Here is a 14491-nt window from a genome sequence, read left to right as displayed (position 1 = left end):
TTTGTATTCCACTTGCCTGACCGGGTGAAAATATTATAAACACAGCAAACATTTTAACTGATATTGATTTTTTTTAGGTGGATATAATGGCTTTGCTGCTGCCCCCATCCAAAATGGTGCATTGCTTATCTTTCATGCCAGTAATGCTGCCACCAAACTGGGGGCTGCTGACCACCATCAGTAACTCATACAACCCCACTTAAAAAAAAATCAGAACTGTAGCTTTAAAACGAAAGAAAAACAAGAAAAGGAGAGAGAGAAAATGAAGAACTGATTCTGAAACACGAGGCCTTCTATAGCAGTAGCCAGATTTAATGATAAGGATGCATGTTATATTTCACAGACCCTCAGCAATTACTTCAGAATCCCACCTCTGCTTTGAAGCCTTTGAATGAGACTGACTCTACTCTGGTCTGACTACTGTCCCTGTGGTGCTTTGTGCAGGACTGCCTTAAAGTGGTGTTGGGCTTTGATGTCATTTCTGCTTCCCCTGATGTCTAATACCAAGACTAAAGCTGTAACAGAGGCCCTTTGTGAGCAGAGTAGTGTTCCTGAGTCTGCTAATAGCCGAACCTCGTCAGTAGGTCTGTCCGTGTGCCAGTGTTTTCTCAGTCAGCCAGAACAGAGTTATAATAACCTGCCAACATGTCCAGACCAGATGTAAAAACACCACCTTGGATTTATTGTGTTATTAAGAATAACAGTCAGTAAGAGACACAAGGTTTATCCACCGGGAGAGAGAGCTGTCTAACTAATATTCTCAGTCTGGATGGATGGATGCTTCAAAGCAAACCACTCCTGTGGAATGGACACTAATCAAACAGATGGCTTATCGATCCGATTGGTGGCTTTCAAACGTAATGTATGTTTTCTCTCTCTAAGTGCTCCAAGTTAGACAAGCATGCAAACACATCAGTCTGACCTCCCTGACGGGCTGCAGGGGAGGATGGTGCACGGTCACTGTGACATTTTAAACCATTTCACGCATTTGGTATAGACTGCCTGGAAGACAGTTTTGTTTCTTATACCTTTAGGCATCTCTGTCTATATTTTTTTCTCTTGCTTTCAGATCCAATAAAATGCAGGCAATCGAGGCAGACTGGCTGTCATGATGATATCATGGCATCCAGCACCATGAGATTAACTTTTAGACAGCTAATCTAATGGGAATATTGACGCATTTCAAGGCAGGGTTTGAAGATAAACAGACACTTAATGAGTCGGGCAGTCATGCTGATTTTCATCCATGACGTGTCACAGTTTATCACAATCAAATTAATTTAAAATAAACCAGTGTGACTGTTGTGACTGCCTCCGTCTCTCTGCACATTTAATGCTCCAGAGGCTCGCTTTTTATATGGAAAAACTCTTTCTTCAAGAGGAGGAACCGTGAGAGATTTATAGTAAAGATACAGTCTGCTACTGGATCAGAACTACCTGACAGTGACATCCAGCTCATCCTTTTAAATGGACTGTATTTACTTTGCAGCTGGGCTCAATATCCTGTGGAGCTCTGCACTCTGACTCCCAGCAGCCCACTCTCCCTCCCCCGACATGCTCATCAGAGAAATGTGGGCTGCGGTGGAAGTTAGCGACTCTGCTGTGGGCACACTCATTGAGTTGTGGTTAACATGCTGCCATGGCAACTCCTATTCACCCACCATGGGCCAAATTTTTTTTATCTCCCCGTACTACACAAACAGTCAGGACGAAGCGTCTGAGAGCAAAAGTATTGGCCCAGCAGCAGTATATCTGTTTTAATTTCCTTTTGTCAGGGTAAAGAACACAAACACTGATGAACTTTCAGGAGTCTTGCCTTGTGGAAGAAGCGAGCAAGTAGAAAATGATTCCGGTCCGTTTATCTTTAAGGACAAGACAAAAGTTGTGTTGAGATAAGCTCTGACTCAGAAGACAATTATTATTTGTCTTCTATTTCCTACCACATAGAAGAAAAAGCAGGAATAAGGTAACTGGTGTAAAATGTAATGTAAAATTACAGAATTTACTGACAAGATCAAAACATCATAAATTCTACAAATGCATACAATGGTCTCTTATGTTGTTGATATGGAACAAAACATGTGTTTTGTGGAAAATGTCATCTGATAATTAACAGTTTAATTGCATTGTCTTGATCTGCTCTGAGAAAGTTGGTGCAGGTCTTTCAAAGCCAGAACAATATGAAGTTTTCAACATGACTTCTTAAACCTGTCATGATGTCATGGCCACTTAGGAGCACTGAAGCTTGCTGATGAGGTGAACTTGTTACCACATCATTGCTCATGCAGAAGATGCAGAGTATGTAGCCAGTTCATTTGGTTATAAAGTGCTAAGTATTTTGCCTTTCCCCGAATTTGTCTGACAATTTACTTGTCCTGATATTAACCTTTCTTCAGTTAGATGTTTTATTGAAGTCTTGGTGGAAATGACCCTTCTTCTTGTTTGCTTTCTTCCGGTTTTGTGCCACTTCCGTAATGAAATGTCACCAACACGCACACTCACATAAGGTCATTTCTTACATAAGGTCACTATTTACATTCTTCCTCTTTCTTACAGTAGAAAAATAGAGTTAAACAAAATAAAGTATTTGTAGATGGTCCCTTCAGGATTTGTTTGCAGTGTATTGCCTTCGAGATGGTCAATCCTGGGTTAAGGTTGGGGTTGGGTCGGTCGTGCTGTGAATTCTCCAGATAGTGAACAGCTTAAGAAACACAATCGGACTATACACAGACTTTGTATGACAGGATAAAGTCTGTTTAATGTCTGGTACAACTGATTGAGACATCTGCATTCTCACAAACAGCTACTCCAGGTAATGTCTAGATAAGTTCAGTGTTCCAGTGCATCTTTGAAAAAGGGCTTATCTCTGTTTTGGTCTCCATCAACTCCTGAGAGAAATATGTGGCTCTTCAGCTGCTAGATGCTCTATATGTTCACCAGTTCAGTGTTTCCCCGAGAATTTTTTTCAGCAGTGGTGTGTCCGTGGCCATGAGCAGTGTTGCCAACTCCTCAGTAAGGAAAGTAGCTATTGGCTGTCCAAAAAGTCGCTAGAAGTCGCTAAATGAAGTCATCACCTAATTTGCGTAGTTTACCATGTGCATGTACTTGTAATGGATGTTGTAGGAGAGAGGAATAACGTTGTGGGGAAGACCAAAAGTGAGTAAAAAACACCCTAAATATAATTAGAACTGCAAGTGCACTGTCTCCCGTCACAATTTCAACCCTCCTCCTTCATCCGGCTTCGGGACCGGCTAAAGTGACCCAAAAGAGACACTGACTCTAAACCAGCCAGCGGTGACTTTGCACATTCACGATTTGCAGACTGGACGCTAAGGGGTTAACATCCCCTCTGGCTCTGTGCCTGCAGCTGGGAGAGACTGCTGCTGGAGGACTGTGCCGCTTTGACTCGTTCTTACTCCTCTTAACGAGCCGCGGGGGCCGAGTCTCCGAAAGTCTCCAGTAACACCAGAAAAAGTCGCTGGATTTGTCGCTAGTCAGTTTTTTGAAAAATAGTCGCTAAGGAGGTCTGAAAAGTCGCTAAATCCTGTATAAGACCGTGTATAAGCTTGTTACCTTTTACGTTGATGTCCTAATAGAGTCCGACAGGATTTGATGGGCTCGATGATTCCAGACAAGTCGAAAATAACGATCATGTGAAATTTCAGCAGCGGTGCACGTAATTCAGCAGCGGCGCAACACTGCAGTTAGTTGCCAACTTTGTTAGTTGCACTGCGTTACGCTGGATAGGTAGTTTACCAAGGGCTTATCAGAACTTGTTTAACTTAAAACTGCTGGCCTGCTTTTGATACCATCACAAAAAACAAAACAAAGAGCTGAAAGAGGCTAAAATTCTTCACTGAGGGGACCTGTAGAGATTGTGCTAATATTCTCAAGATTTTTCATCACAGTTGCACTCTGTCACACAGACACACTAATTTGATCCATTGTGAATTTAAAAATATCGATTATAGCAACTTTAGATTTGCGTGTGACATTAGATTTGTGAGAGCTTAAAAGCATAAACAGCCATTGACCTGGATGTCCTATGACTCAACAACATCCTGTCAGACACATGTGGATCTGATTGGAAGCACACTGTGGTTTGTTTGCATGCATCCACAGATAGCACATTGTGGTGACTGGCTCTATTTCACAAGGCGTACGAACACATTGAATGAGGCAGATCCATCTGGGTCACTTCATTCCCTCATTGTGAGTTACCATTGATTTCCATTACAGCCTGGCTGACACCCATTGCTCTGACCTGCTGGATGGCCATTAGTGCTCTTTAAGTGTAGTGATGAATTGTCAGACGAAGCATTAAAGGCAGAGTAGACCGTAAAAACCTCAGCCCCACACAGCAAACTGGCCTGTTTCCGCTGGTGCTTCACTTCGCAGAAGTCTTGAAAGGAAGCACGCTGTGTCAAGCATGACCACAGGCAAATTTTATAAAACCTACTTTGAAACAGTCTGCTGTGTCTGCTGTCTGTGTCAGTTCCTTTGTTCTTAACATACAGATGCAAGGATGTAAATTGGTGTTATTAGTTAAGTATGATTCACATGGCCTGTGAGAGACTGGTGATCTGTCCAGGGTGTGCTGGGATAGGCTTACTGTATGAAGGGATGACTCACATGAATATTAATATTATACTTCATTCCTCTGAGATCACTTCCTGTCCTGCAAGTGAAACAAAACATCATCACAAACACAAAATGTATTAAATTGCCTTTAAAACTTTGTAAAACTTTTCTGCAAAACAAAGATCCATGATATCAAATGACACTTGTCGCTGACCTAGTTTTTACTTCTTTTTTACAGGTTGCTTTGAGTGCTGCATCAAATGTTTAGGTGGGGTGCCGTATGCGTCACTGGTGGCTACAATCCTCTGCTTCTCTGGCGTTGCCCTGTTCTGTGGATGTGGCCATGTGGCTCTCACTGGCACCGTGACCATCCTGGAAACCTACTTCTCCCAGGTCCCCAGTGACCACGCCATGCTGACTGATGTGTAAGTGACTTCATACTGTATGAATGTGCAAAACGGCTGCTTATAATGCCTACTAGTGTCACAAAATACTGCGTCTTAAAAGGTGTCTATACAGTCATGGAAAAAATTATTAGATCACCCTTGTTTTCTTCAGTTTCTTGTTCATTTTAATGCCTGGTAAAACTAAAGGTACATTTGTTTGGACAAATACAATTCTATCAACAAAAATAGCTTTAATTTAAGAGTCGATATCTAGACATTTTCCATGGTTTTCTTGATCATGATTTTAGTTATTATCAAGAAAACCATGGAAAATGGTTAGAGATCAGTTCTTAAATTAAACTCTTACGAGCTATTTTTGTTGTTATCATTATATTTGTCCTAACAAATGTACCTTTAGTTGTACCAGGCATTAAAAAGAACAAGAAATTTAAGAAAAAGGGTGGTCTAATAATTGTTTCCATGACTGTATATATTTTGTTGAGTTGTGTACTTACATTACCACAAATGTTTCAACAAATAACAAACCTAGAGAAAGATTTCATTTAATTAGGGTAACGGTCTGTTTCATTTGGTCGCCTGTCAATGACAGTAGTTGTCAGACAGAAACGTTTTAATACACAATATTTTAACGATACTAATTTTTTTAGTTATATATATTGACATATGGATCAGAGAAACCAGCTCAGCAAACATTTGGCCAGCTAAGCTCCCAGGTCCTTCAGGACATCCTGGGAGAAGCACTGATTTTTAACGACAAACTGCTTTATTCAGAGTTTTTTTGCTGTTTTAATCAAATGGTTCATTGGTTTTGGAGAGGAGGAGACCTCTGTGGATAATTCGGCTCCTGATCAAGTCCTCCAGACCGTCTGGATCTGAAGTCATCAGAGAAACAAGCTGAGCAGATGTTAGTGCCAGCTTGGCTACCAGCCCGCCCGAGACGTCCTATGTTTTATTTTTTAAAACAGCTTCAGAGTAACACTGATTTTTAACATGAAACTGCTTTATTCAGTGTTTTGTCCCTATTTTTCATCACCGGGTCTGTTTGTTTTGGGGAAGAGGAACACACTGAGAAAAGTTTGAGTGATGCAAGGGTTAAAACTACATGTCACCAAACTTTATCAGTCGTTAATGTTTTGATTGAGAGACCCCTAGTGGCAGTAAAATACATATTGTGCATTTACTGTCACAATAGGGTCCATTATACAAAGAGCTCACAGTGAAAATGTCCTCTTGCATAAGCATCACAATAAAGAAAGGCCTAACAGTAAGATAGATTTCACTTTTAATGAGGCTAACTTTATGTAGGCTATTTTTAGATGATAACGTCTTCCACGTTCACCTTATCCTGGAGAACAGTCCTAATATGGACCGTTTTTTCAACACTGCATCCATTAGTCGAGACAATAAAAGAGGGATGACAAGGCACAGGACTGCACATATGTTTTATGTTGACGTAGATTTGGAGTGCACTGTTTAATTTAAGATGTCTACAGAGGCAGTCTGTCTCTTGGCAGACGATTTCCAGAGACGTACATCACCTGTTATCTCCACATTTGGGCTTTGCATCTCTCCTCACGTCTTTTGGAAGCTCGATCACAATCTTAATCATATCCACCTGTAAATGATTAATCAGCCAGAATAGGTTACTCATGCTTTAAATATTGAATGCATGCAAAAAGGATTATAAGTGATTGTAAGCAGCTATTTTCCACACCAGACAGTGATGCGTCATGCTGTTACCATTTTTCGTGCAGCTCTCCAGGTGTTAGTTTGGAGGCTAAAAGCATGTTATTGCTGGATTACTCTGTTTATTACCTGTTGCAGGTTTACAAGCCCAACTAAGCTTATGCGTGACATTGCTCTTTAACAGAATACAGCTGATGCAGTATGTCATCTACGGCATCGCTTCGTTTTTCTTCCTGTATGGGATCATCCTGCTGGCTGAGGGCTTCTACACAACCAGTGCAGTTAAGGAGCTGCACAGCGAGTTCAAGACCACCATCTGCGGACGCTGCATCAGTGGAATGGTATGTTAATACAACCACATTGCTGTGGCCATCCTGGTTTATAAACACAGAGGACTTGAACAAAAGGTTTATAGCATGTGACTGACATATAAAATACACAAAAAGATCAAATGTTATCATTTTACGTGCTAAAACCTGATCATGCTAACATTGTGTCATCTCTGTGTCCTCAGTTTGTGTTCCTCACGTACATCCTGGGTGTGGCCTGGCTCGGTGTGTTTGGTTTCTCTGCCGTGCCGGTCTTCCTCTTCTACAACATGTGGTCTACCTGTGCCACCATGAGGTCTCCCATTGCCAACCTCACCAACATTGACTCCATCTGTGTGGATGTTCGTCAGTACGGTAAGAGAATAGCACATTGTGCAATAATATGCCTTGTTTTATTAGTGTATTAACTGCACTGGCTATGAACCAAAACAATACTCGGAGTACTAAATTAAGAGATTTCTTAATGTCTTCTGATTGTGACCAGTTAAATGATTATTATAAAAAAAAACGGACAAATACTCTTTAGTATCTGTCCTTTTTTTATAATAATCATTTTGAAAGGCCAAAAGAGGTACATGTATCCAGTAATTTACAAATAACAAAACAAAGTTAATTGTAAAGTAATGTTTTTATATGGAAAAAACTTTTTTTTTGTATCTACTTGATAATAACCAAAATCATTATCAAGACAACTGTGGAAAATGGCATTAAAATGAACAAGAAATTGAAGAAAACAAGGGTGGTCTAATAATATTTTCCATGACAGTAGTTGTGTCCTTGACCCCTGGTCTGAATAATAAATTAAATGTAAAACTAATTTTTTTAAATTTCTTCTCAGTTTCTTCTCTAAAAAGTCTGTGTTTCATGAGCTCAGAGAAACAGCCCTGTTTTCAGCTTTGTGACGATGCATTTCCCAGCAGATCCAAAAGGGTTTTTAAATTGTTTATTTAGCCTAAAAAGTCTGAACATTTTCTCAACACATAAAGGAACACTTCATCCTTCAGTTTATCAGAAACACGAAGACTCAAAATCAACACATCTGGACAGACACAGTTTTCACTTAGCAGGAATTTATAAAGTAACTAAAGCTGTCAGACAAGTAAAAAAGTGTTGTGGAGAGATATTGTGGAGTAGATATAAAGTTACACTAAATGGAAATGTTCAAAGCTACCTGTATTTAAGTATATATGAAAACCTTCCAACAGGAATTATCCCCTGGAACGCCACACCAGGAAAGGCCTGCGGATCCACGCTAGGTGACATTTGCAACACCAGTGAGGTAAGAAGTTGTTTTCTATCCACGCACATCAGCAGAGGAGAGCCGAGGAACACGGCATCAGTTGTCCAATGGAAGAATAATCACCGTTTGTTGTCTTTTCCCAGTTCTACCTGTCTTATCACCTCTACATCGTAGCGTGCGCCGGAGCAGGAGCCACTGTGATCGCTCTGGTAAGCTTTCCTCCGATCTCTCCATCCTCTCCCTTTAGTCCATCTTTGCACGGTTTGTATTGGCAGATCATGTGTTAAGTGCTCCTCTTTTCATTCCCATATGGTTTATATGTAACCAAGACCAAGGAAGATTTTTCCCTCAGCTCCGATTCCATTTGCTGTTTACCATCTGCTTAGATGCACATGGCCCTGTTTTCATTTTAGGATGGATGGAAGAGAGTGCAGTTTGGGCTTGCTTTGTGTGCCATAAAAGAGTGCAATGTTTGAAAAAAAATCACAATCACGAGTTTGAATCACAAAATCACAAGTAGGATGTTGTGAAATTGTATTTTTTTCCCTTAAAGGAATAATTCAGATTTATGGAAGTGTGATTGTATGAGGTATTTATTTACAGTCAGTGTATTACCAAAGGTTGGCAGTTGGCATGCGTCCATTTTGGAAAAACAGGCAGGAACTGAACAATGTACAGTGGACAGGAGCAGCAGCAAAAACATACTGAAGCTAGCAAGAAAAAAATTTATATCTGTTTAATTATATGCTGTATTTAGCATATTTTCAGTTCTTTACCTTGCTGTCAGACAGTTCTTTCCTTTAAAGAATTAAAGCCATTCTATCCATCCATGGTCTCTTCTAAGCCACCAGACTCCATTGACAAAAACAGTAATTTTACCTCAGAACACAGGAGTCACTGGTCTACTGCTGCTTTAATTGGTTTGTTTGTTTGTTTGTCTGTGTTATTGTGTGACTTTGTGGAATCCGAACTAACCCTTCAAAAGTCCACAATAGTGTTAACAAACTAACCGATGGAGGCAGCAGTAGACCAGCAACTTCCACGCTCTGCAAGGTAAAATGAATGTTTTTGTTAAAGAAGTCTGGTGGCTTGTAGAGATCATAGATAATGTCTTCAGTTCCCCATCAGAAAGGACTGTGATGGCAAGGTTAAGTGTTGAAAATATTCTAAATATAGCGTACACTTGAAACACCATAAAATCCATTTTTCTGCTGCCCGCATCTACAGAAGCTAATTATTCTGCTTCTGTGTCAGTCCTGCTGCCTGCCAACCAGCATCTACTGTAGGAAATACACTGACAATGGATATGTACCTCATACAACCCCACTTCAAGGAATCTGAACTATCTTTTAACTTTTTTTTGTTTTTAACTTTTACTGCTGAAAAATGATTGGTCACTTTACTAACTAGTGGTGAGGAGGTCAGCGGCATGTTCTCTTACAACCTTTTCTGTTCTCTTCCACCAGCTGATCTACATGATGGCTACCACTTATAACTTTGCTGTTTTGAAGTTTAAGAGTCGAGAAGACTGCTGCACTAAGTTTTAAACTGTTTTAAGAGCACGGTACAGCCCCTTGAGGCTGTAGTGGGTAGAGACAGTTGCCACTGACAAGAAATAATCTAAAAAACAAACAACAACAACCTGAGAATAGAAAAAAAATCTCTCCATTAGTAATCACATGAAGTGTAAATAGCTGACTGTATGCTTTCTTTAGCATTTGGTATCCAGGGATATTGCTTGTCTGAGGACACCTGATGAGAGTTGTCTTCAGATTGGGGTGGTGTTTAGTTGACTGGTTTGTTCTGCTTTCTTTCGCACTCACTTATATAAACTTGTCACCATCAGATTTTATTGAAATGTGCACAGCTAGAAATCCACAACAGTGTTATTTATATTCGTAATTTTGACCTGCACAAACAGCAGTATTTCAGATTATTTTAAAATCCAGTACAGTATTTAGCTTGCAGTACCTCAACTTGCATAACATGACAAGCGTCAGCTGACTGCAGCCTCAGCTGAAATGCGAATTTGTGCACAAACTCCTGAGGCACTTGTGGAACATAAATGTAAGACTGTTGCACAGGTTGTAACACACAGTTAAAAAAAAAAGACTATCATGACATACACTGCACCAAGTCAATATAGATGTACAGTAACGCTCTGAAAGTAGTCCAGGAGGACATCTGATGACAAATATTAAAGGTGTTCTCAGGCTTTATGTTTTTTAATTGCCAGATTAGCAGTTTTGAGTGATACATCTGTAAAAGGACCCGCTTTTATAGTGCCTTGTCCTCATATTTCTTTCCTTAGCCTTAAACGTTTGGTGCCAACCCATGAAACAATGAAGTGTTACACAGAAAATATTCAGTATTATTTCTTTTGTCACAAGCTAGATTCTAAACTGAACTAAAAACCTTTTTATCAACTGTATTATGCTGATAAGTATCCTGGTGACCAGTTGTTTGTTTATTGTAGATTTCAAAGTAACTGCACAAACCTAGCACAGCACACTCTAAAGGGTTAGGCCAGTACCAGGGGTATACTTCTGCAAGAGGCCCTAAGCCTCACTTTAATTTCATGTATTTTATAAATAAATAAAAAGAAATTCTCCTATTTTAGAGTAGAGTAAATGTATTTTTTTTCTATGAGGCTGATGCTGGTATAGCCTCAGCTATGAAGTTGATGTTTCCTATTTTCCTTTTATTCTTTCTCAAAGTGCCATTAAAGAGCCATTTGTTTTTATCTTAACACTGAGCCTGCATGCTTACATTTTTCAGATTCTTTGATCTGTTTATAGCTACTTATAATCCGTATTTCATATATTTAATTTTCTCCTAAGTTTTTGAAGACTGTAGCTTTTACTTTCTATATAAAATAAACAATCTTTGTTTACAAAAGTATCCCTACTTGGTCTATTTCTTATAAATCCGACAGCAGTGTAATAACTGCATACAAATCAGGGTCACAAAATCTCATGCTTTGCACTAACATCAAGCTTTCACGGCTGCACAAAACTCGCATGCACGACCTGCTGCTCTCTCTTTCTTCTCACTCTCACGGCTTTAAAGTGTCATTTCCATAGTATTTTTCGTAGCAAGATAGCAATAATTGTAACACTAATGTTACAATTGGTCTTTTTCAGTAATGTCTTTTGTCACCCTTGTCCGTTAAAGTCTTTTTTTTAAAAGCTTAACTTTATGTTTGTGTATGTCTGTGATGTACATACTGTAGCTCTGACTCCTGTAGCTTGCTTTGCACCTTTGACATGCTCACCGGCCATCCACCTCACCCTTCTCTTCCAGATCCACTTCCTCATGATTCTCTCAGCAAACTGGGCCTACCTTAAGGATGCCAGTCAAATGCATGCCTACCAAGACATCAAAATGAAGGAAGAGCGGGAGCTGCAGGACATCACCTCACGCTCAAAGGAATGCCTCAATTCATACACATAAGGATATTACACACTCCCTGTCCACACACACACACACACACGTAAACACACACACACTGCAGCGGACCACTGTGGCCCCTTTGGACCAAGACAACACTCAGCTAAAATAACCTGCCAACTGCCGTGACACTGTGCAGTACTAACCAGGCTCCTAACAAACTAATGCATCAGTCTTTCTGCACTAACAAGTGTTTTGGAACTGCTACTTAAAATTTGATTTATGCTGTTTTTATTTTATTTTATAATTTTCTGCAGCAGAAAAAAGCAGTTTTGATTTCTGATTAAGTGTTTGATTTTCTCTCGCCCTTTTTAATAGCCAGTTTTTTGCTGGTGAAGCTTGAGACATTGCACTATTCTTGTACAACGCATCATAACGATGACATTTTTGTTCTTGCTCTGTCTTTCTGTTAAGCTGTGGTGGCCGGTTTTCCAACAAGGGAATCTAACATTTTATTTGTTTGCTCTTTTTTTTCCAATCAAAAAATAATTATACATAACATGTAAGGCCTTACATTGAGAGTGGGTGTGTCACTTTTAGATAGCATGTCACGAGAGCCATCAACTTATAATTTACTCACACAAGACTTTGGCATGTCACAAGATGTTTTGCTTTCACTTCACAGTATGAGGTAAAAATATATAATGTGGACAAAGTTCTGTCGTAAAAGTGGTGGTATTTAAATGCATCTAAATCCTTGTGATAATCTCAGTGTTAATAATTGGTCCTAGATTCTAATTTTCATTCTATAGCAACTTAAAGGTAACTGAGAACATTCATGGCCTACATTAACACTACCTCAGATGTGCACTAGAGTTTATGGAACAATTTAACTGGAACAAACACTTCTTGAAAACCCGTATCCAACCCTGTCTCCTAAAAATGATGTTTCCATACAACGAAACTGCATTCTCGATTAAGTTTTAAGGGACATACGACAGATAACTTACGTCATGAATGTAACTTACTTGTGTTCTTAAGTTATGACAGTAATACTTATTTTAACCCCATCCATGATCTTTTCAGAAACCTAATTAAATAGGTTAAACCACATTTCAAACAACAGCCATAATCCGAGAAAAAAATGTTTCCCTCGAAACATAATTGTGAATCCAGTGTCGTTGTATGAGCATGGATGGATTACTTAGCAGATCTACCAACCACAGGCCCAGTGTAAGGGGGCCCCTTGGTCTTCACTTACAAAATAATGCTCAACAGACACGTAACAACTAGGAAGAGACTCAAAATGACCTCTAAGAGACTCAAAACTATGACAAGAGGCAAAACAACCACAGAAAGACGCATAATGACTGCAAGAAGAGGCAAAACAACCACAGACAAACAAATAACTATAAAAAGACTGACACCAAATTACCATAGACCTGCACCATGACTACACAGACCCACAACAACATTAAAAAGCAGCTAAACAACTAGTAGGAAAGACTGTCTGTTCTCAGGGGCCCATTGTCTCATAAGCCGACCATGTTTATAGAAATGTCATTTATAGGAGACAGTGTTTCATAATCACACAGACCGGGAGCTCCTCTACACAGTATCACAATATTTAATCTCTATGGATAATGCCATCAGAATAACTTGCTTGCTAAATGTGAACCGCTGCCAATAATTAGAGCGATAGTCAATGTATTCAATATCTTAAAAGTTTGGTCCATGTATATTCATTTATGCAAATGAAAAGATCAAGGCTTGCCAACACAGAGTGCTCTCTGATCCTTCGTGAATGCTTTTTAGCTCATTGTTTATTGTAATATCTCATCATATATTGTATTATATGATCAAGATTTACTTGATTTTTGAAAACTCTTATAAAACAAGTGTAACTATGTCCCACGTGCATTGGTACTATGGAGAAACCTATAGAGCTTAGGCTGTGAAAACGTTAACTTGTTATAAATCAGGATTTTTTTTTTTTTGTATTTTCTTTTTTTTTTTTTTTTAAGATAAACCACTTCATTTTTGTTCTTAATTTTCTATTATTGCACCAGTTTGTGATGTGCAATTGTCATAATGCTGATATAATTACTCATGTAATCTTTTATTTCTATTAGTTGAGTTACAGGGATAAGTTTCTTTGTTGCATGAAGACAACTGTTTCTGCAGTGACACACGTGATGTACGGTTGTTATGCTGACATCAGTAGTAGGCAGTGTTTGCCTGTTTCCTTTTTTTTCTAAATGAATACAAATAATACAATTTATGTAGCTGATTAGTTATGAATGTTTTTTTTAGGTTCTTTTATTCAAGTCTAAAGTATACGAGTCTTATATTATTGTTGCCTGATAGTATACCTGTATTTTCTACGAATGTCAAGGGCTTCCTCGTGAATTACTTTTAAAACAACTTTCAAATAACATTTAGTCGCAAAACCAGTCATTTTTAAAATTGTACGGCAATCTAAATGGTAAATTTAGCCAAAGTATGAATGCCAATGTGACTCTCTTTCCCGGTGTTTTACACAGTATCTGTGAGATATTGTAGTACAAAAACCTGCATAGTTCTCTGCAGGGGTAATAGCCAGAGGTGTACAGTGGCCGAGGAGAAAGATGGCACATATACATGAATGTACATCTCGTCTCATCTTCGTATGCCGTGTTTCCTGTTGAATGAACCAAAAACTAAACATAAAGGCTACCTATCAATCACCAGGAGGACAACAATCCAGCATCCTGTCTGACTGGAACCCCCCTTATGACGACGTTACTCAACTGGCCTGTTGACTGTTTTTATGAAAATAAAAAACAAAATAAAACTCATTCTGTTGTGGTGTTTTTTTT

At 39.1% G+C, this 14491-nt stretch overlaps 1 protein-coding gene across 3 annotated transcripts in view; it reads left to right on the top strand.

Moving 5' to 3' along the window:
• Nucleotides 1–14470, top strand: part of gpm6bb (glycoprotein M6Bb) — a 38148-nt gene extending 23678 nt beyond the window's left edge. For 2 of the 3 annotated variants that reach the window (XM_059343627.1, XM_059343626.1), the window contains exons 2-7: nucleotides 4820–5006; nucleotides 6859–7015; nucleotides 7189–7357; nucleotides 8209–8282; nucleotides 8387–8452; nucleotides 11547–14470. In XM_059343627.1, the coding sequence (XP_059199610.1) occupies nucleotides 4820–5006; nucleotides 6859–7015; nucleotides 7189–7357; nucleotides 8209–8282; nucleotides 8387–8452; nucleotides 11547–11696 (803 nt within the window). In that variant the 3' untranslated portion in view covers nucleotides 11697–14470. Of the gene's footprint in view, nucleotides 1–4819; nucleotides 5007–6858; nucleotides 7016–7188; nucleotides 7358–8208; nucleotides 8283–8386; nucleotides 8453–9709; nucleotides 11145–11546 lie in introns of those variants that run through there. The other variant, XM_059343628.1, reaches the window with a different exon arrangement.
• The last annotated feature ends 21 nt before the right edge of the window (nucleotides 14471–14491 follow it).

Source organism: Centropristis striata, chromosome 10 (genome assembly GCF_030273125.1).
Source record: "Centropristis striata isolate RG_2023a ecotype Rhode Island chromosome 10, C.striata_1.0, whole genome shotgun sequence".
Lineage (NCBI taxonomy): Eukaryota > Metazoa > Chordata > Actinopteri > Perciformes > Serranidae > Centropristis > Centropristis striata.
Note: the sequence above shows the minus strand (reverse complement) of the source record. Positions and strands in the feature narration are given on the sequence as shown.